The sequence below is a fragment of the Oncorhynchus clarkii genome, chromosome 7 (genome assembly GCF_045791955.1).
Source record: "Oncorhynchus clarkii lewisi isolate Uvic-CL-2024 chromosome 7, UVic_Ocla_1.0, whole genome shotgun sequence".
Classification (NCBI taxonomy): Eukaryota; Metazoa; Chordata; class Actinopteri; order Salmoniformes; family Salmonidae; genus Oncorhynchus; species Oncorhynchus clarkii.
This window is the reverse complement of record NC_092153.1, coordinates 70,587,449-70,611,018: the sequence shown is the minus strand read 5'-3', so window position 1 is coordinate 70,611,018 and position 23,570 is coordinate 70,587,449. Positions and strand designations below refer to the sequence as shown.

The window sequence follows — 23,570 nt, the reverse complement described above, 5'->3', positions numbered from 1 at the left end:
TTTCTACCAGCATGTCACCTGTGCAACTAGAGGCGAATAAAAACTTTAGATCAACTTTACGCCACACACAGAGATGCATACAAAGCTCTCCATCGCCCTCCATTTGGTAAATCTGAAAATAACCATCCTCTGGATTCCTGTTGACAAGCAAAAACTCAAAACAGGAAGTACCAGTCACACGCTCAATACGGAAGTGGACCGACGAGGCAGATGTTAAACTACAGGACTGTTTCACTAGCAGACTGGAATATATTCCAGTATTCATCAGATGGCATTAAGGAATTTACCACATCAGTCACTGGCTTCACTAATAAGTGACAATGTCGTCCCCACAGTGATCGTTTTCATCCTCTCCCTGATCCAGTCTGTAATACCTACATGTTTCAAGCAGACCACCATAGACCCACAAGGTAACCTGTCTAGATGACTATCACCTCGTAGCACTCACATCTGTAGCCATGAAACGCTTTGATAGGCTGGTCATGGCTCACATCAACACCATCATCCCAGACACCCTGGATCAATTCCAATTCGCATATTCCATGACGCAATCTCTAATTACACTCCACACTGCCCTTACCCACCTGGACAAAAGGAACACCTCTGTGAGGAGGCTGTTCGTTGACTACAGCTCAGCCACAGCGGCCTCCAAGCTCATCAATAAACTAAGGACCATGGGATTAACACATCTGCCATGCTGACCCTCAGCACGGGGGCCACTCAGGGGTGCGTGCTTAGTCCTCTCCTGTACTCCCTGTTCACCCATGACTGAGTGGCAACGCACAACTCCAACATTAAGTTTGCCGACGACACAATGGTGGTACGCCTGATCACCGATGACGATGAGACAGCCTACAGGGAGGTCAGACACCTGGCAGTGTGGTGCCAGGACAACAACCTCTCCCTCAATGTGAGAAGGACTACAGGAAGCGTAGAGCCAAGGAAACCCCCATTTACATTGACAGGGCTATAGTGGAGCAGGTTGAAATCTTCAAGTTCCTCTGTCTCCACATCTCAAGGGACCTATCATGGTCCAAACACACCAACACAGTCGTGAAGAGGGAATGGCAATGCTTGTTCCCCATCACGAGGCCAATTTTTGGGGGGCATGGGCCCTCAGATTCTCAAAAATTGATACAGCTGCACCATTGAGAGCATCTTGACTGGCTGCATCTCCACTTGGTATGGCAACTGCTTGGCATCCGAACGCATGGCGCTACTGAGGATAGTGCGTAAGGCCCAGTACATCGCTGTGGCCGAGCTCCCTGCCATCCAGAACCTCTATACCAGGCGGTGTCAGAGGAAGGCCCTAAAAATTGTCAAAACACTCTAGTCACCCAAGTCATAGACTGTTCTCTGTGCTACCGCACAGCAAGCGTTACCGGAGCGACAAATCTGGGACCAAAAGGATCCTGAACAGCGTCTACCCCTAAGCCATAAGACTGCTAAACAGTTAATCAAATGGCTACCTGAACTACTTGCATCGACCAGCTTTTTTTTTAACTGACTCCCTTGCAATGGCCCTATGCACACTCACTGGACTACCCACACGCTCACACATACTATGCTCACACATAAACTACGCTCACGCATAAACTATGCTCACGCACAAACTACGCTCACGCACAAACTACACTCACGCACACACTACGCTCACGCACATACAACGCTCACGCACATACTACACTCACACACAGAGTACCACTCAAAAGTATGGACACACCTACTCATTCAAGGGTTTTTCTTTATTTTTATTATTTTCTACATTGTAGAATAAGAGTGAAGACAACACAACTATGAAATTACACATATGGAATCATGTAGTAACCAAAAAAGTGTTGAAAAAATGTTATATTTGAGGTTCTTCAAAGTAGCTATCCTTTGCCCCGATGACAGCTTTGCACACTCTTGCCATTATCTCAACCAGCTTCATGAGGTCGCCTGGAATGCATTTCAATTAACAGCTGTGCCTTCTTAAAAATTAATTTATGGAATTTATTTCCTTCTTAGTGCGTTTGAGCCAATCAGTTGTGTTGTGACAAGGTAGGGGTGGTATACAGAAGATAGCCCTATTTGGTAAAATACCAAGTACATATTATGGCAAGAACAGCTCAAATAAGCAAAGTGAAATGACATTCCATCATTACTTTAAGACATGAAGTTCAGTCAATGTGGAAAAGTTCAAGAACTTTGAAAGTTTCTTCAAGTGCTGTCATCAAGCGCTAAGATAAAACTGGCTCTTATGAGGACCGCCACAGGAAAGGAAGACCCAGAGTTACCTCTGCAGCAGGGGATAAGTTGGAGTTAACAGCCGCAGGAATTGCAGCCCAAATAAATGCTTCAATGAGTTCAAGTAACAGACACATCTCAACATAAACTGTTCAGAGGAGACTGTGTGAATCAGGACTTCATGGTCAATTGCTGCAAAGAAACCACTACTAAAAGACACCAATAATAAGAAGAGAATTGCTTGGGCCAAGAAGCACGAGCAATGGACATTCGACCAGTGGAAATCTGTCTTTTGGTCTGATGAGTCCAAATTTTAGATTTTTGGATCCAACCGCCGTGTCTTTGTGAGAGAAAAAAAGAGTAGGTGAACGGATGATCTGCACATGTGTAGTTCCCACCGTGAAGCATGGAGGAGGTGGTGTGATGGTGTGGGGGTTACTTTACCATACACTTAACCAGTATGGCTACCACAGCATTCTGCAGTAATATGCTATCCTATCTGGTTTGCGCTTAGTGGGACTATCATTTGTTTTTCAACAGGACAATGACCCAACACACCTCCAGGCTGTGTAAGGGCTATTTGACCAGGAAGGAGAGTGATGGAGTGCTGCATCAGATGACCTGGCCTCCACAATCAACCAACCTCAATCCAATTGAGATGGTTTGGGATGAGTTGGAACGCAGAGTGAAGGAAAGGCAGCCAACAATTGCTCAGCATATGTGGGAACTCCTCCTAGACTGTTGGAAAAGCATTCCAGGTGAAGCTGTTTGAGAGAAAGCCAAGTGTGTCCAAAGCTGTCATCAAGACAACGGGTGGCTATTTTGAAGAATCTAAAATATCAAATATATTTTGATAGGTTTAATATTTTTGGGGGTTACTACATGATTCCATGTTTTATTTCATAGTTTTGATGTCTTCACTATTATTCTAAAATGTAGAACATAGTAAAAATAAAGAAAAACCCTTGAATGAGTAGGTGTCCAAACTTTTGACTGGTACTATATATTGATGCCACACACCCACTCACACTTTCACACTCTTCATACACGCTGTTGCTATTCTGTTTATTATCTTTCCTGATTGCCTTGTCATTTTTACCCCTACCTACATGTACATATTATCTCAATCACCTAAACCACATCGTAACCCAGCCCATTAACTTGGTACCAGTACTCCCTGTATATAGCCTCGTTATTATCTTATTGTGTTACAATCTCCTTTTTTCCCAGCACATTGTCTTACTTTCTAACTCTGCATTGTTTGGAAAGGGCTCGTAAGTAAGAAGTTCACGGTTCACCCATTGCAACACATAAAATTCTATTTGATTTGGATTGCTTTGACAGCTTTTGGAGAGGTGCGGGGAGCTGCCACACACGCCTCAATTTGCCAGCTCACTTCCCGCCAGATTTTTCCCCTCGCCTACGGCAGTTAAGGTTAAATTAGGCATGTGAGGAGAGTAAGTTGATCCTAGATATGTGTATACGGGAAACATCTACCCGTAACTTAAAACCCAACAGCCATTCAAATCAAATCACATTTTATTGGTCACATACACATGGTTAGCAAATGTTAATAGACTGTAGCGAAATGCTTGTGCTTCTAGTTCCAACAGTGCGGTAATATCTAACAAGTAATCTAACAATTCCACAACAACTACCTAATACACACATATCTAAAGGGATAAAATAAGAATATGTACATATAAATATATGGATGAGTAATGACCGAGCGGCTTAGGCAAGATGCAATAGATGGTATAAAATACAGTATATACATATAAAATGAGTAATGTAAGATATGTAAACATTAACTAAGTACCATTATTTAAAGTGACCCATTTATTAAAATGGCCAATGATTCGAGTCTGTATGTAGGCAGCATCTTCTCTGTGTTAGTGATTCAGAAGATACATACACAATAAGATTCAGATGATGAAACCATGAACTATATTTAGGGGAGGGGTGTTTTGAGTTACCTTTGGGGTGTCTTTAGGGCTGCCTTTGGTCCCAGGTGTTGGTATGTCAATAATAGTAGCACCTGCTGGAGAGACGAATGCCGTCTACAAACCAAGAAGCAGGCGCAGAACATATTATGGAAATGTGGTTGAGAAAGCGAGGCAACAACACATTTATGCACCATTCCAATGGACAGTGAAGTCCTAATTCCATTCTCCAGCATGTAAAATAGCACAATCAATAAGCTCTTTGCGGTCATGGTGAAGGTTGAAGTAAGCATATCTGAATGCACCATAGGTAAAGCTGAGAAGAAGTCAATAGTAGAGAGCCCAAGCAGCTGCAGACTTTGTGAATGAAGTGTTTCAGAAGATGAAACTGAGCATGAAGAGAAGAAAGGGATAAGAGAGATTCCATGTAACAGAGTACACTACACCCATGTTAATGAGGGAAGGGGGTTAAGAACATCAGAATGCGCCAAGGTTGTCCCAAAGGAATCTCCAAAGACCCAGCTAAGTCAGTCAGTCTACCTCTGGCATCGCCACTTTGGCCGTTCCTCTTTGTGTTGTCCCTGCTGTAGTAGGACTTCCTCCCGCTGTGGCACCACTTGCTGTGGCACCACCCATTGTCACGGACACCGCCCCTGGCTTTGTAGCCATGGTGGAGGCGGCAAATGCACTCTGAAATGCAACGAAGCTCGGTTACATTTGATTACTTTCAGCTTGCCTTATCCAATTGCTTCCCGATTTCATTCTGTGCCTTGTGATCGATCAACAAACGACTGATCATCAAGTCTGTACAGATGCATACTGTACTATACATAATCGTGTGCGTACAGATGTAGGATCTTAATTTGAGCCAGTTTGCTACAGCAGGATAATAATCCTGCGGCAACAGAAAATTTGAATTATAATGTGGATTCCAATACATTTTTGGAGGGGTTGATTCGAAAAATGTTAGGGAAAATCAAGTGAGAAATGTAAAAGTAGAAATTACAAACTTCAGAACCCTTTTTAAACCTCAAATACACGACAAGTCTTAAATGTTCTGCATTGCAGGAAAGTTAACCTGCAACAGGGAGATCAAATTAAGATCCTACATCTGTAGATACAGTGGGGCTAAAAAGTATTTAGTCAGCCACCAATTGTGCAAGTTCTCCCACTTAAAAAGATGAGAGAGGCCTGTAATTTTCATAATAGGTACACTTCAACTATGACAGACAAAACGAAAAGAAAAAAAATCCAGAAAATCACATTGTAGGATTTTTAATGAATTTATTTGCAAATTATGGTGGAAAATAAGTATTTGGTCACCTACAAACAAGCAAGATTTCTGGCTCTCACAGACCTGTAACTTCTTCTTTAAGAGGCTCCTCTGTCCTCCACCTGTATTAATGGCACCTGTTTGAACTTGTTATCAGTATAAAAGACACCTGTTCACAACCTCAAACAGTCACACTCCAAACTCCACTATGGCCAAGACCAAAGAGCTGTCAAATAACACCAGAAACAAAATTGTAGACCTGCACCAGGCTGGGAAGACTGAATCTGCAATAGGTAAGCAGCTTGGTTTGAAGAAATCAACTGTGGGAGCAATTATTAGGAAATGGAAGACATACAAGACCACTGATAATCTCCCTCGATCTGGGGCTCCACGCAAGATCTCACCCCGTGGGGTCAAAAGGATCACAAGAACGGTGAGCAAAAATCCCAGAACCACACGGGGGGACCTAGTGAATGACCTGCAGAGAGCTGGGACCAAAGTAACAAAGCCTACCATCAGTAACACACTACGCCGCCAGGGACTAAAATCCTGCAGTGCCAGACGTGTCCCCCTGCTTAAGCCAGTACATGTCCAGGCCCGTCTGAAGTTTGCTAGAGAGCATTTGGATGATCCAGAAGAAGATTGGGAGAATGTCATATGGTCAGATCAAACCAAAATATAACTTTTTGGTAAAAACTCAACTCGTCGTGTTTGGAGGACAAAGAATGCTGAGTTGCATCCAAAGAACACCATACCTACTGTGAAGCAAGGGGATGGAAACATCATGCTTTGGGGCTGTTTTTCTGCAAAGGGACCAGGACAACTGATCCGTGTAAAGGAAAGAATGAATGGGGCCATGTATCGTGAGATTTTGAGTGAAAACCTCCTTCCATCAGCAAGGGCATTGAAGATTGAAAGTGGCTGGGTCTTTCAGCATGACAATGATCCCAAACACACCGCCCGGGCAATGAAGGAGTGGCTTCGTAAGAAGCATTTCAAGGTCCTGGAGTGGCCTAGCCAGTCTCCAGATCTCAACCCCATAGAATATCTTTGGAGGGAGTTGAATGTCCGTGTTGCCCAGCAACAGCCCCAAAACATCACTGCTCTAGAAGAGATATGCATGGAGGAATGGGCCAAAATACCAGCAACAGTGTGTGAAAACCTTGTGAAGACTTACAGAAAACGTTTGACCTCTGTCATTGCCAACAAAGGGTATATAACAAAGTATTGAGATAAACTTTTGTTATTGACCAAATACTTATTTTTCACAAAATAAATTAATTAAAAATCCTACAATGTGATTTTCTGGATTTTTTTTCTAATTTTGTCTGTCATAGTTGAAGTATACCTATGATGAAAATTACAGGCCTCTCTCATCTTTTTAAGTGGGAGAACTTTCACAATTGGTGGCTGACTAAATACTTTTTTGCCCCACTGTAGGTATGCAGTGCATGCCTGTGTATGATACAAGTGAAACCTGATTAGCTCAGTAGGTCAAGCCAAAGGAATTGAGTAGCTCAAGCCAAAGGAATTTTAACCGGAAGGAGGGCACCTCAAGGTCAAGTTCTTATAAGGGGTAACTATAAAAGCTCTAGTCTAGGGGTACGGTATTCGACTCAAATAACCTTAAAACACCCTATTCAATCAGCATTATCCCATACACTCAATAATGTATGTCAGCTTAGGTGACATAACTATCATGGTTAAATGTGACTATGTTGACATAACATACCACACTGAAGCACATAGTCTGCTTTGAAAAATAGCTTTGCATGTTCCACCAAAGCCTCTCCCTGGGTTACACGCAGAGGCAGAAACCAGGATAAGTGACATTTTATGTTGTATTGTCATGGAAAAGGCCCAAAAGGGTAGTTGAGCGACACATGAATACGCCACCACAGGTTGGCATCTCTGCCCTGTGCCGTCACCATGGCATTGTCTGGGCATAGAAGAGAGGACTTTTGGAATAAATTCAGGGAAGAGATTCAGGCAACTGACAACATCTCTGGGGAAACCAGTTCTGCAATCCCTATGTCCCGAGTGGTCAACGACACAACGAACACCTAAACCCATGTTGAAATGTTGGTTGCACTTTGATTAAAACCCATTTATAAGAATATGTTCAGTCCTCCCACAGCCCACCCAATTACCACAACAACAAAAACATTCAACCAAAAGAACAGTTTGTCCAATCTGTTTAGACCTTATAAATATTATTATTGTTATTATTATCACTATTATTATTATAAATATTGGGCTGGAGACCAGTTAAAGAAGGTGCAGTTGAAAGTGTGCCGACTAGAGGCGTTTTCTGTCCTTAATCTTTCTATTTTCTGGAGCAAGACCAACTAGCAGAAAGTTCTACAGTGTTTAGAGTGGAGCTTTGCACTGACAGAAGTTGGGATCAGATTGACACACACAACAGTCAATCTAAGCTGGACCTAATAATAGAACTAAGAAAGCAATTAACCTCGTGATTTGTACAGTATGTCATTTTTTTTCTTAACAACCCATTTCTTATCATCTGTGTCTGGAGGTCAACACATTTTATAGAGCCAAGGAAGTGCTGCATGTTTTCCCTCAATAAAACCAAGCACATATCAATACCAAGCCTACAGGCATATTACCAAGCCTCCATAACGTATAGAGTATAGAAGGTGGAGAACATAAAGAACATAGAACGTATCGAATATAGAAAATGTCATTCTTAAACCATTCTTCCACTTAGGGATGCACGATATATTGGGGAACATATCGGAATCGGACGATATTAGCTAAAAATGCCAACATCGGTATAGGCCGATGTCTAGCTTAACGCCGACGTGCAACATTGATGTCAAAGCTGACGTGCATACCTATATAACGTAGGAACATGACGTAACGACACAGCATTCCTAACCTAACCCACAATGTCTGCTGTGTGGATCGAGCAGTCAACAAGTAGAGCAGTCAATTGAAAGAATAAGAACATTTCAGCGAGACAACTCATAGGCGAAATCCATTGAAGCCAACATAATGGAATTCTTTGCCCTTGACAATCAACCGTTCTCTGTCGTGGGTGATGTTGGCTTTCACCAACTGGTTGAGCACCGGTACACACTACCAAGTGCGCTATTTTTCAGATGTTGCCCTACCGGAGTTACACAGCAATAGCATCACTGATATTAGCTTCACGACATACATACTATGGAACGCTGATTGTTTCTTTGCGTGTCAAAAAAGATACAGTAGCACTGTCAAAGCTGTACAAAAAAAGTCTACAAACAAGCGAACAGCGGCCACGAACTATGTGTTTACAATACCGCGCTGGTAATAAAGCATAATTTGTCTGACCTCAACTTCTGGGGTAGCTAGCTTTAGCTTGGTACCTAGCTAGCATCAATACAACCAGCCTGAAAACAATAACCAGTAGAAACTGCAGTCATTTTCATTATTCTTAGCAAAGATTTAGGAATCCTTGTGAGTAAGTATTAGCTAGGTTGGCACTTGTTGTTTGCCTATTGAAATTGAACTTCAGGTCATGAAAATAAATAGCTAGCCATCTTCTCTGTATATATCAATGATGTCGTTCTTGCTGCTGGTGATTCTCTGATCCACCTCTATGCAGACGACACCATTCTGTATACATCTGGCCCTTCTGTGGACACTGTGCTAACAAACCTCCAAACGAGCTTCAACGCCATACAACACTCCTTCAGTGACCTCCAACTGCTTTTAAATGCTAGTAAAACTAAATGCATGCTCTTCAACCGATTGCTGCCTGCACCCTCCCGCCCGACTAGCATCACTACTCTGACCTAGAATATGGGCGGTTCTGACTTAGAATATGTGGACAACTACAAATACCTAGGTGTCTGGTTAGACTGTAAACTCTCATTCCAGACTCACATTAAGCATCTCCAATCCAAAATTAAATCTAGAATCGGTTTCCTATTTCGCAACAAAGCCTCCTTCAGTCATGCCTCCAAACATACCCTCGTAAAACTGACTATCCTACCGATCCTTGACTTCGGCGATGTCATTCACAAAATAGCCTCCAACACTCTACTCAGCAAACTGGATGCAGTCGATCACAGTGCCATCCGTTTTATCACCAAAGCCCCATATACTACCCACCACTGCAACCTGTATGCTCTCGTTGGCTGGCCCTCACTACATATCCATAGCCAAACCCACTGGCTCCAGGTCATCTATAAGTCTTTGCTAGGTAAAGCCCCGCCTTATCTCAGCTCACTGTTCACCAAAGCAACACCCACCCGTAGCACACACACTACCAGGTATATCGCACTGGTCATCCCCAAAGCCAACACCTCCTTTGGCCGCCTTTCCTTCCAGTTCTCTGCTGCCAATGACGAACGAATTGCAAAAATCTATGAAGCTGGAGTCTTATATCTCCTTCTCTTTAAGCATCAGCTGTCAGAGCAGCTTACCGATCACTGTACATGTACACAGCCAATCTGTAAATAGCACACCAGACTACCTCATCACCATATTATTACTTACACTCTTGCTCTTTTGCACCCCAGTATATCTACTTGCACATCATCATCTGTACATCTATCACTCCAGTATTAATGCTACATTGTAATTATTTTTGCCTCTACGGCCTATTTATTGCCTACTCTTCTACATTTGCACACACTGTACTTTTGTGTTATTGACTGTATGTTTGTTTATGTGTAACTCTGTTGTTTTTGTCGCACTGCTTTGCTTTATCTTGGCCAGGTCGCAGTTGTAAATGAGAACTTGTTCTCAACTAGCCTACCTGGTTAAATAAACGTGAAGTAAATAAATAAATAAAACTAAACACTGTTGCCCAAAGCTAACATTATAAGCAGCCAGCTAGCTTAATCTGGCTAGTGAGGCTGGAACGGACCAGGTTGTGTTGTGAAGCTAGCCACAATAAGGATTAGGCACAATAGTGGAATTTGTGGTTTGTCTTCAAAATAAAAGTATGTAATTGACAGTGATGCAAATTAATAAAAGTATTAGAATTATGCAATACTTTTATCTTGAAGGCTAACTGCAAAGTCCAGTATCGTCGCTAATCCTTATTGTGGCTAGCTTCACATAGATGGGTCCGACCACCATTAATCAAATAAGAGTGGTCTTATAAATTAGGGTTATTTAAGAGCTATATAGTAGCTAACTATAGATACTGAAACGTGTCGTTTTGCTATGTTTTTGGGGAAGAACATTGTTTGCAACCATGAGCTAGATATCTTTTTTTTATGACCAGCAAGCACTGTAGGTGCACGAGACAACTTTACCATCATTGCATACGTATCGATGAATCGTTGAGACATATGAAATACGAGTGATTGTGTAATCAATGTGTAATAACTACGTAAAAATTTATGAACGAGTTAAATTATTATGTGACGTGCAGTCATATTCAGGTCCTGATTGGTCAACAAGCTAATTTGACACATCAAATAGTGTTACTTGCCTAGTGGTTAGAGCGCTGGGCCAGTAACCGAGAGGTTGTTGGATCAAATCCCCGAGCTTACAAGGTAAAAATCTGTCGTACTGCCCCTGAACAAGGCAGTTAACCCACTGTTCCTAGGTCGTCATTGTAAATAAGAATGTGTTCTTAACTGACTTGCCTAGTTAAATAAAGGTCAAATTAAAAAATTCTAAGTGTTATTTGAGGTGTATCTTTTTTGACATGCAAAGACCCAAACGGCATTCTATTGCAAAGACCCAAACGGCGTTCCATAGAAATCCTGGTTGAGAATGAAACGACTAAACAAATGAACAAAACAGCACAGCTAGTAAGTGAAACAAATAGGTTTTGATTATGTTTTATTGGTAATGGGGACATACGTAAATGCCAACTAAATAACTTTTGTGTGTGTGTTTGTAGCTTTTATTGAACAAGTCAGTTAAGAACAAAATCTTATTTACAATGACGGCCTACCTCGACCAAACCCCGGACGACGCTGGGCCAATTGTGCGCCGCCCTATGTGACTCCCAATCACGGCCGGATGTGATACAGCCTGGATTCGAACCAGGGACTTTAGTGACGCCTCTTGCGCTGCGATGCAGTGCCTTAGACTGCTGCTTCATTGTGTGTGTTAACTATTTAACTGTACTAGAAAGCTTAAAAGGCCACAAAAAAAATGTAATATCTGTTATCGGTATCATTTTTTGGCAAGGAAAATATTGGATATTGGTATCAGCCAAAAATATAATATCGGTGCCTCACAAGTTCCACTCCCTGCAGATTTGGGTGTGACCAATCCTTTGCCTGATTAGGCCACACTGAACAACACTACTCTGTTGAAACAGGAAAGACATTAACAGTACCAAATATCGCCCAAAGAAGGGGTCAAATAGACTAGAAGCCAGATTGGACTAAGACCTATCCCAAAGAAAAGGTGACTGCAGGCTTGGACTGAGCAAAGGAAGAGGTGTGTATGTGTGTGTTGACGTTACCTCAAATTGTGCTGGATTCACAGCCACCTGTGCCACTGAAGTGGGTGAATATTGTCTAGGCTGCGACTGGAGAGAGAGAGAAAAAAAACACAATTAACAGGAATCGTTGTCACTCATAGCAGAAAACACAGACTTGATCATTGTCAGAATCATTGATACCATAATGCATAATCCTGGCTTGAAATGACTCTGAGCAAAACAAAACAAAAAGTATTCCATGCTGCTCAAATGTCTGGAGAAAATGATGAATGATGCAGTACCATTTCCTCAAACACATTCTCCATGACAAGAGAAACATCACATGAAGCAATCCTGTTCCATTGATAAAATGACCAATGATTCTACGTACAGTATATTCACTAGCGGTGGGCCATCATTGCTAAATGAATAAGGGAAACACTGGTGTGTGTGTGTGTGTGTGTGCCATATAATTTGATCAAAACAGTTTGTCTAAGGACTTCTATACAGCTGTTTCTCATAATATTACATAACCAGGTGGATCCCATTTCCCACTGTGTTTTGTATATGGAATGTACACATTGTGACTGAAGCAGTGATAGTTAGCTACAAACATTGCAGGTTTAAGAAATGCACTAAACAAGGTGGAATATGTTAAACAGTGTCCTTTCAGTGGTGGTGAGCCACTGGGCAAGAAGCCTACACCCTCTCCACCCATACTGGCTAGCAGAATGAATTTCGTATATTCCCAAGAATGTGTGTGAGTGTGTCATGCCCTGAAAAGTACTGTATCTTTAAGTTTCAGAGCGAACCAACCAGTCATGCCGGCTCAGAATAATTCTACATGTTACAGAGAGATGGCTGGGAGATAAAGACAGTCAGACAGAGAGACAGATTGAGAGAGAGAGTAAGTGTGACAGAGAGGGTGTGGTCTTACTAGTCAAACTGCATACTAAATTCTTACTAGTGAAATACTGTACTATAGTATTCAGACAAACTTTATTTTGCCATACTACACTACTTGGAGACGATTACTGTTGTTCACTCTGACAATATTACTTAATCTATGTCCAGTGGGAGTACAGTGGTGTTGACACACTTGACAAAAACCTTGTTGAAACCTAGTTAAGAGCTTTAGCAAGGCTGTGACCTTGCCCTTCAGCCAATACTAAGCAAAATTAGGCCTAGGCCAAGTTCAAATACCTTATAAGTGCTTTCCTCCCTCCTTTTCCTTGAGGCAATCACTGATTTGTTCAGGATTAAATAAGTGAAATCATGATTAACAGCCTGCTGTTTTTCACCAGCCCAATCGTGTGTTGATCAGTTAGTGATGATCAGTAATGAACATCAAAGAAGGAAGGGAAGGAAGGAAAGAAGGAAGGATGCATGTTTAAAATATTGGAACAAGTCCCCACTCGGGTTTGGAGAAAGTAGCAAGGGAGGGGCGGAAAGTAGGCTGACGAGTCACGCTGCCCTCCTTTCTGATAAATATTTGGGCGCTAGGCAACACACCAGAATCCGCAGGCAAATTAAAGGTTAGACAAAGAAAGAGTGGTGTTTTGGCGTGGCACAGGGGCATACTGACTGGTTCATCGTTTGGAAACCAAAGAGATAATACTAATTCTATCTGTTTCTATCTCTATGTTGACTAAATATCCCAGAGACCTCTATTTAAATGCTGTTGAAATATTACCCATGTTTACTTTAAATTGAATTGCAGACTATGGTTGATAAAAACAAATACTTTGTTGAGGTGGAAAACAGATTTTTTTATGAAAGGCATTTGGCTGCACTTGAAGTCATTTGATCATGGCAGCCAAGGAACATGGCAGTCTCACTGCCAGCTTTCTCCTCTTGTCTTTCAACCAACAGCACACAACACAGGAAGTGGGTTTTTTGTGTGTAAAAACAAACCATACTTCTCATTTCTAATGTAACACAAACTCTTTATTCAGTATCAAAAAGTACACACTCAAAATACATATTTGTCAAGTCAAGTGAAAGATCAGTTGGACTCACTAAACAACGGTAATGATGAACAGCATTTAGGTTTTATTTATTTCCCCAAGACAAAACAAGATTATTATTATTGTTTACATTGCACACTTGGCCAATATCCATGCATTTTCACCTCTGGTCAGCGAACTATCAATCAATCAAATGTATTTATAAAGCCCTTTTTACATCAGCAGATGTCACAAAGCACTATACAGAAACCCAGCCTAAAACCCCAAACAGCAAGCAATGTAGATGTAGAAGCAGTGGCTAGGAAAAACTAGGAACCTAGGAAGAAACCTAGAGAGGAACCAGGCTCTGAGGGGTAACTACTAGCTAGACAGGTTAGGCTAGCTCACCTAACTACCCAGACACTATATTAGAGGCAGATTGATTGTTGTTAATCTATCTTACAACACACACCCATGAAGAACCACGCAATGCATTGGGAGGGTAGAGAATACAGGGCAGGTACCAGTCAGCATGAGAGCATGCACTCAGGCATCATCTCCATGACAACCGTGACAGTGCAGATGAAACCAGCCAACCACATCAATGCAACTATCAGACTCCAACCTAAACAGTGTCATAAAATGCCAGTAGCAGTCACTTTTACTGCTGATTGTGATAGGAGACTGAGTCTAAACTATTGAAGGTAGGCATACTTCATTAGTCTAACCCAGTATTGACATTTTTACTGACTAGACATTGTTGTTACTGCTGCCAAAACACTACTGACGTTAAAGGCCAAACATTGTTACCATAACAAAAGTGGCAAAACTTCTGTATTACTGCTTATCAGTTAGTAGAAAAACACGACTATTGATTAGCAATGAGCTAACCAGACATTATTCCATCAAAACAAAAAGTAGCAAAACCGCTATCATTGCTAATCAGACAGTACCAAAACACTGTTACTGAAGTCCAACCAATCCAAAACGGCATAACCTTATCTGAGGGTAAAACATGGTTTATTTTGCTCACCAGATTCTGATCAAGAGTTCCTCCAACTCACACCTGAGACTCACCAAAAGTCTCAGTGTTAATCTATCTGCGTCAGAGAACGAACAAGCTCCTTTTCGGTCTGATATTGGCCTTTTCTAATCTATCAGCCCACTACATAGCAAAACTACTGGTATGCTGGCCACCACTCACTGCCTGAGCATTACACGATGCAGAATGTCTAGCTGGGAAAATCAACAGCAAGCTAGCTCATTCTCAAAAAGAAAGGTTCAGTATTGCACCACATGCACCATTTTTGGCAACGAGCCATTTGACTTGAGGTGTAACGCTAGATATTATACTGGAGTGCTGACCTGGCCAGCAGCAACTGTATCCGTAAATTGAAAGTTTATTGTCGGAATATATATAGGCAATAGGTTTAGCTATCTAAGAATCTTCCTGTATGTTTATGGACCAAGAAAGCTATAGATCAGCGTGAATGTGTGCGTTTTTACTTCTCAAACTATGTTTGGGCAGATTTGAGTCATTCAGATAGAACGTGCATCGTCGTTTCATCTTTTTTTAGAATAAAAAAAATATATACGATCACGAAAAACAACAAAAAATATTACTTTCAGAAGCATCCGTGATCACAAGTCATGTAGTTATGTTGGACTAATTTGCATTGAATTGGTGTTCTTTTATATTCTCAAACTAACAGCAGTGCCTATACAGTATGATGTCATACAGGCGTGACATATTGGAGTGACGTTTCTATCCAAATGTTTCTTTCTTTCTTTATTATTTCACCTTTATTTAACCAGGTAGGCTAGTTGAGAACAAGTTCTCATTTACAATTGCGACCTGGTCAAGATAAAGCAAAGCAGTTCGACACATACAACGACACAGAGTTACACATGGAGTAAAACAAACATACAGTCAATAATACAGTAGAAAGAAGTCTATATACGATGTGAGCAAAACGTTGATCAGTAGGCTACTATAAGTCCCAATGGAAGGCAAACAGATTGTTTATCACCAAGCACCATAGACTCAATACCTCAATGCATGCACACACTCCTATTGAATATACATCCACCTGTATTATGAGTAGGCCTATGCCATCTTAATTGACCCAGTTAATCAAGAGTTTACCATTCAAATAAAAGTACTAACATTATGTTATGCAGTTAGATTACATTTTACTTTGATAAAAACATTGTTTGATTTTAAAATTGGTGCATTAATACCTGGCTGTTGCTGGGAAAGTGTAACTAATATATATATATATATATATATATATATATAAATAATGATGTTGATGATCCAGGTCTAATGCTTTATAACTTGTGTATGAGCCTTTGTAATGTGTAATAACAAGGTTGTATATGTCATTATAATTGATCAAATGTCTCAAACTGGCTGTTATTTTGTCCGGGTCATTATGAGATGCTTATATGACATTATAAAGGGGTCATGACAAGTCATAATGCATTATACCTGGATGCACAAGTCTTACTATGATTTCTTCTCAAGAACTGCTACGCTAATGGGTTTTTCACACTCAACAGTTTGCGTGTAGATCAAGAATGGTCCACCACCTAAACGAAATCCAGCCAACTTGACAACTGTGGGAAGCACTGGAGTCAACATGGGCCAGTATCCCTGTGGAATACTTTCGACACTTTGCAGAGCAGCAATACCTGGTGGGTCACGGGAGGTTTTGACTGGGCTGCGTGAGTTATTAGCAGTGTTATTTAGTGGATTTGGTTGATTTTCTGGTATCAAACCAGTGCGCTTAACATTCTTCATCAAGAATATGGGCAAAATGTAATTATTATTGACAATGAAAAGGTGGGACTGTTGTTCCCTTGTCATATTTACTATAAAACATAGCATTAAAAATAATTTTCCAGATTCCATTTTGGCAAATAAAAAAAATCTTGAATATTGGATCACGACCTAGACAACCTGGTTAAATTTGGGTACCGAGGAAAAACCAGTTGAGAACCACAGTTGTAAAGTCCATGCCCCAACGAACTGAGGCTGTTATGAGGGCAGGGGGTAATGTATAATTACTGTTTAAGTACATACATACGTACATACTAGTGATGCGCAGGTTGACTCACCTGGAGTCTGCGCGGGCGGGTTTAGGGTCATGAAATATTGTGTGAATGAAGGGCGGATGGTTGGCGGCCTGGTTGAATAAAGAGAAAACAATGCATTGAAAATCCATAAGTGTATAATTCCTATCTATAGGCTACTTTGAAGATTTTCTTTCATTATTTTTATCTGGCGTCAGTGTGTGAGACTAAGCTTTAGGGCCTAATTGTACGCGCAGCAAATACACGCCAAATGCTTTTGGGAACTTGGGCAGAAAAAATTTACGTTGATCCACTGAGGCAAAAAAGTACAATGTTGTAGTTTAATTCAATACGAGAAAATCTGCAAAATGGAGTTGAAAATAAAGAAAAGGTGGCCAGAACAGTAGCCTAATGTTGGATAAAGACGTTGTGTGATGATTGTGAGGCGCTGTACAAATTTGACAGTCACAAGATGGGATGTCAATGGTACACTAATGTTCAGATTGGTTAAATGGAACAGTAACTAACAAATGCACACTGACTGTAGGTCTATAACGTCTCACATAGCCTTAATATTAACTCCTGCAGAATTAAGCATTTCTTGCAGTAAAATTATACACCAAATGTACATTTGGACTCGGGAACAGGAGTGAGGAAATATGATTTATTTTTTCAGCATCAATGAGAGAATTAATGCGTGGTTAGGGACCAAATGTAAAGATCGTGGTGCTATCTATATCAGCATCATAAAAGCTGATAGTATTCCAACCACATAAAATATGCACCCAGGCCGAATGGAAATCTTATCAGAAACATGTTGGGTCGTTTACACAGCTTTTAATTCCCTTCAAACTGCCATCTGGAATTTTTGCACAGAAAACCTTTCCGTTTCTTTTGTTATTGCATTTTCTCCCTGGTCCCTAAACATTTTTGCTGTGTGAGAGAAGCAGAGATGAAAGAGAACATCATTGATGTCAACTAAATTCAAACAATAATTATATTGGATGTATGTACATTGATGAACATATTTTCTGGTGAGCAAGGATTTATTTTGTCTTCTAGGGCAATAAGTAGGCTAATAACAGAAGAGAAGCTGCATGTATGTAATTCACAGGAGGCTGCTGAGGGGAGAACGGCATAATAATGGCTGGAATAGAGTTAATGGAATGGTAAAAACCACCTGGAAACCATGTGTTTGATGTGTTCAATACCATTCCATTTATTCCGTTACAACCACCCATCCTCCCCAATTATGGTGCCACCGGCCACCTGTGATCGAATTATAGACAAGTTGACTACCAAATAGCCTACCAAATGTCGGACATTATGAACAGAAACATAGTCTTATCTAAATTAGGCTTTAAAAAAGAAATAATCCCACACCCCGTCAAAAAATAGTTCCAGCACCTGACTGTACAGCTCATTTTCTATTTTAGCGTGCCTCAGAATTTCACTTTAAATCACATATAGTCGATTGCGGGCGGGTGCGGGTGAACAAACAGATGAACAAGTACACACACACACACACACACACACACGCAGTAGTGAACCGCAGTGTAAAGCTAAGGGTTATAGTTACTGTGGATAGCAGTAACAACAAGCATACAGTTCCAGCTGATAACTAGACACCAATATCAGCGAATAGAGATAGTTATAGGACGTAACATTGTATCGGTCCCATTATGGCATGTGTGAGAGCCTGGGCAGCAACATTGAGGCCATCTCCATTTTGAGGTAGTACATTTTATTCTTCTTCTACTTCTATGGTCTTGGTAAACAAACTGAAAGGGTGCATACTGCCACCTGGTGTGTAGTCATAAGTCAAATGTTTGCAACGGAAACTATTTACTCAAAACTGAAAATATTTGTGACCCATTTCAGGAGATGCATTTTTGGGCAGAAATGTCTTCTCTGAACTTTCATGTGTCTTAATAACAAACTTGTATTTAATCTGTAAATACAAATACAATTGTTAAAGTACGAGACTAGTTGTTTTAGCCACTGAAAAAGTCAGGAACCTTCCGCTAGCAATGATTGGCTGAGATAATGGACGAGCTGGACATCCAGGGAGCTGAGTTTGGATTGGTCTGCCATGTAGCATGCTTTTGTCTATAATGTGAGCTGCTCAGTATGTATTGATAATCCTTTCTACCGCAGATTTTTTGAAAGATATAACGTTAGCCATCCAGAACTACAAAAGGTTTTACTACTTTTCTCAACTACATTGATGCCCTGAATTTAGCAGGTGCTATCGACACAACAAATCAGTTGGAAAAAGTTGTGATGGGCTACTTTCTGCACAAGCCACGGTCAGTGTGAACCGGTGTGACTTGACACAATGCTTTCCAAATAAGCTGTAGCTAGAAACAAAACTGTGTTAAATGGTTCCAGTCTGCCGTGAAGCGTTCATCCATGTATACGGGCATTATACGTTTCAAATTTGGTCAGAAAGTTGTTTTCATTGCAAGTTAAAATGTACTGATAGCTAGCTAGCGAATGTTAGTTTGCTTGTTCGCTAGCTAACATTACATGTATGATCTATGTAGTAATATTATTCAAATCAGAAATCCATTTGCATTGCTAGTTATAACCTAATGTTAGCTAGCTAGCTAACATTGAACCTAGTTGGTTAGCTTTAGCTACCTGCAGATTCATATGACAGTTTGACAATCAGTTTTTATTGGTAGTAGTTTGAGTTGGGTTAATGCCTGTTCATTGTTTAGCTAGCTAGCTACATGACTAAACAAAAGACTCTACTTCGCCAGATGATTACATGACCCATCAAGTTAGCCTGGTGTGCTTAATATTAGGACAGTTGAGAAATAAATATATTAGGCCTAGCCTATAGAAAGCTGATGGGATCCTCCTCTTTTTAATAGAGGCCATCACTTTTATCTTGCACAATTGCATAGCCTATAGAAATGTGCAACATGAGCTCATGAAGTATTTAATTCGATTTTTGAATACATTTGCATTCATGTCAGAGTGATTAGGGACAATAGAGTGCTGAGTACCAGGCAGTTAGCAAGTATGGTAGGCTACTAATGACCATCAACAGCATCAGAGCTTGGAGAAGCCTAATTACCGTGACTAAATGGTCACATGGAATTTCACTGCCTTCATGACTAACGACCGCAGGTGTGGCGGTAATATGGTCACCGCAACAGCCCTAGTGTAGACAAAGAGGAGCTCTCCAGTAAGTGTTCCAAAACAAAAATGGGGTTGCAAGTTTATCAACTTTCAAAGCAGAATGACTTTCCCATTGTTCCTCAACTGCAGTGTATGATGTACAATTTTCTAGCTCTGAGTTTCTACTTTTATGCAATGTAAAAAAAACATTTTAAAGGTTGGTACATTGGACCGAATCCTGGTGGTGGGTCACATTTTGCAACGGAAACAAGAGTTTCTATGGGACAAATTCAGGTAGGTCCCTCCCCGTTTTGTTCCGTTTGGTTATTTTTGTTCCTAATGAATACACCACTGGAGTGTATCGTTTGAACAGGTATAAAGCCAAGGTTGGCAATTTACTGCCACCTGCAGTTATGGAATGTTTGCTCACAAGTATAATTCATTGACCGATCCCTCCGGAATTATGCGATCCTTCCTCAACCCAAGGAAGTCCCACCCAGTTGACTACTTCAAAATGGTAAAAGTCCTCAATGGTTCTGTCCATGCTAAAACAGACTTTCGGGCACTAGAGTGCTCGATCTCTATGGTTTGTTCCTCCTAGTGGTTTAATTTGAACTTATTCAACAATAGGCTTGTTCCTCCTAGGGGTTTAATAGGAGCTTATTCAACAATAGGGTTGAAAGAGGTTGTCTTTGCTCTACTGAGCTGAGTTATGAAAACTGATTACTAATACTGGGCCCCACCCAACAGAACAACACCTGAAAAGGGCTGGGTTTGGCAATGCGGCTAGCTGGGCTCCCGAGTGGCGCAGCGTTGTAAGGCACTGCATCTCCGTGCAAGAAGCGTCACTACAGTCCCTGGTACGAATCCAGGCTGTATCACATCCGGCCGTGATTGGGAGTCCCATAGGGCGGCCCACAATTGGCCCAGCGTCGTCCGGGGTAGGACGTCATTGTAAATAAGAATTTGTTCTTAACTGACTTTCCTAGTTTTAAATAAAGGTTACATTTACACTTACAATTCCAAAGCAGTTGGCTAACCTGGGCACAATGTACGTCATTACTTTGAAATTGACCCAAACCCTAATCACAACTAGGCTAGCTGCTACAGTGATCTCAAAGGAGTTGGCTAACCAGCGTAGGCTACAAAGTACTGAACTAGCTAAATTATTTAGGGACAATGATGTCTAGTTGTGTCATATACTAGTTTGGTTTGTGTTATAGCTATAGTGCAGTAAATTGGAAAATAGACATCAATGGTTAGAATGCACTCCAAAGGTCACATGCATTCAACATGAGAGACCTCATGACATGGCCTATGACTGCCAGTATAACTTTAGACCGTCCGCTCGCCCATACCCGGGCGCGAACCAGGGACCCTCTGCACACATCAACAACAGCCACCCACGAAGCATCGTTACCCATCGCTCCAAAAAAGCCGCGGCCCTTGCAGAGCAAGGGGAACTTCAAGGTCTCAGAGCAAGTGACGTCACCGATTGAAACGCTATTTAGCACACACCACCGCTAACTAAGCTAGCCGTTTCACATCCGTTACACCTGGACGTATGCTTTGTCTTGCAAAGATGTCATTCAGTAATATTTGACTCTGTCAAACACCGCATACTTCCTGGGGTGGGTATAATTTGTGTTACATTCCAACAAGAATGTTCCAAAAAACTTCGTAAATAACAAGGATGCCAGCAAACATCGCATACAAAGTAACATGATCAATTCACCTAGCTAACTACCTGCCGAATAGGCATCAACTCACCACGTTGCTTATTCTTAATGTTTGTCCATAGGCTACCAGAGTGAGGACAGACAATTTTCGGAATAAACGCGGTGAGTGAAAAATTTAACAAAAGTGCCCACTCCCTACCCGGTATCTTATTCTGCCGCTATACAACTTTGTATGCGTTGTTTGTTGGCAACCTTGTTATTTACGAGGTTTTTGGAACAGATTCCGGTTAGAACGTTTCACAGATTATAACCACCCTACTTCCTGTTGTCATAAGCATAATTAATATTATTTTTCACAATGGATCGTCTCGTACTTCAAAATGTCACATCAGCAATATGGTAATTGACTCAGGCAGAATGTGTGTGTGTGTGTAAATAAAATGATGTTCGCTCTTAGTTTCAAAGGCTCCTGTCTGAATTTCTAGAATCTGTGAATGTTGAGAATGTTTTTGAGTGTAAACAAAATCTACACCTTCAGTAGTGCTCTGATGACAGCAAGTCTAATTGAATGACTAAGCAATTTGCCTCCAAGCAATGCATACACATCTCTGTATTTTCCCCTAGGTCACGTACAGCTGTATTGAGCTCTTTGCCAAGTTTCTTCGATAACATGTAAGTAACATATGTGGTGGATATGTCTGCTCATGAAAGATAAAACAGAACGTCACTCATCAGAAGTGTCTGCCACTTCGGTGATATTACAAACCCTCAAACTAAATCGATAGGGCTGGCACCAAGAGGGAAAACTACAACACACACACAGAAAAACTGTGTTTAGGTACATACCATAAATTTGAGTGTATCCTGTATTTATCTGGGTAATCCCAAACTGTCCCGAGGCCAAGTTAATTTAGATTAATTTTGGATTAAGTATACGATTGACACACAAAACACAGACTAGAGGAAAAAATAACAACTTCTGCTCCTCCGACTAGGATAAACCCGACAGGTCAATTCTGTTCAATCCCCTCCCCCTTTTCCAACAAGGAAGTGACGCTCCCTGAAAGTGACGCAGCCTGGACCTGATTGGTCGAAAGCGGACACTGCCCTCCTTTCAAAAGGATAGCCAGGAAAAACAAGCAAGACCCGTCAATTTCCATTTGTAAGGGAAAGTTTGGGTTGAGTCTTCTGACTGGGTGTGTGTGCGTATATGGAGGTAGGCGCGGCAGCACAAAAATACAGATACAACAGCCTACATGTAGAAACAAGTAATGAGGTCACTTCCAGGTAAAAGGTCCCATGAGCAGCAACGTGAAAGTTCATGGGAGCATGTCAAATTGGGTGTCAAGAGTCTATTTCTTTATTTCTAATTGAGGCATATATATATATATATAAATAAACAATTTTCCTTCCTAAAAATAAGGAACAGCAAAGGCTTTGATTTTTGGTCAGATTTAAAAGGGGTCTTAGAAAACATCTATCAGAAAAAAAGTGTTAAGGTTTTAGAAATACATCAAAACACGATAATGTTGAAAGACCCCTGCCAACTAATATCAACACTTATATTTAGTTTTGGATAAATGTTTTTGCCTTCTGTAAGTGAAACATTTTCTTGTGCCTTGAAATTCCGTTACCAAAAACCCACATCTTACAGATATTTTCTCATGTCTCTCTCATGAGGGAGGATAATGAAAGTTCACAGTAGTAACAAGTAAAGGTAAACCTAGCAATTAATTAGTGTTTTTACTGATATCAATTTTGTTAAGGAATTTTTAACTGATTAAGACTCAATTCGTTACTAATTTTTTTGAAAAATAGGTAACGGAATTTCTGCAATTGAATTGGCTACAATGGGAAATCATAGTAATCACAACAGTCGGGTTAACAAGTTTGGACAGC

General features: G+C 40.9%; 1 protein-coding gene across 1 annotated transcript in view; it reads right to left on the bottom strand.

Moving 5' to 3' along the window:
• LOC139413786 (nascent polypeptide-associated complex subunit alpha, muscle-specific form-like) overlaps window positions 1–23,570 on the bottom strand; it is a 97,500-nt gene that overhangs the window by 42,771 nt on the left and 31,159 nt on the right. Inside the window, exons 3-5 of the mRNA XM_071161539.1 lie at window positions 11,885–11,950; window positions 4,713–4,862; window positions 4,206–4,289 (exon numbers count right to left, since the gene is read on the bottom strand). Coding sequence (XP_071017640.1) covers window positions 4,206–4,289; window positions 4,713–4,862; window positions 11,885–11,950 — 300 coding nt within the window. The remainder of the gene's footprint in view (window positions 1–4,205; window positions 4,290–4,712; window positions 4,863–11,884; window positions 11,951–23,570) is intronic.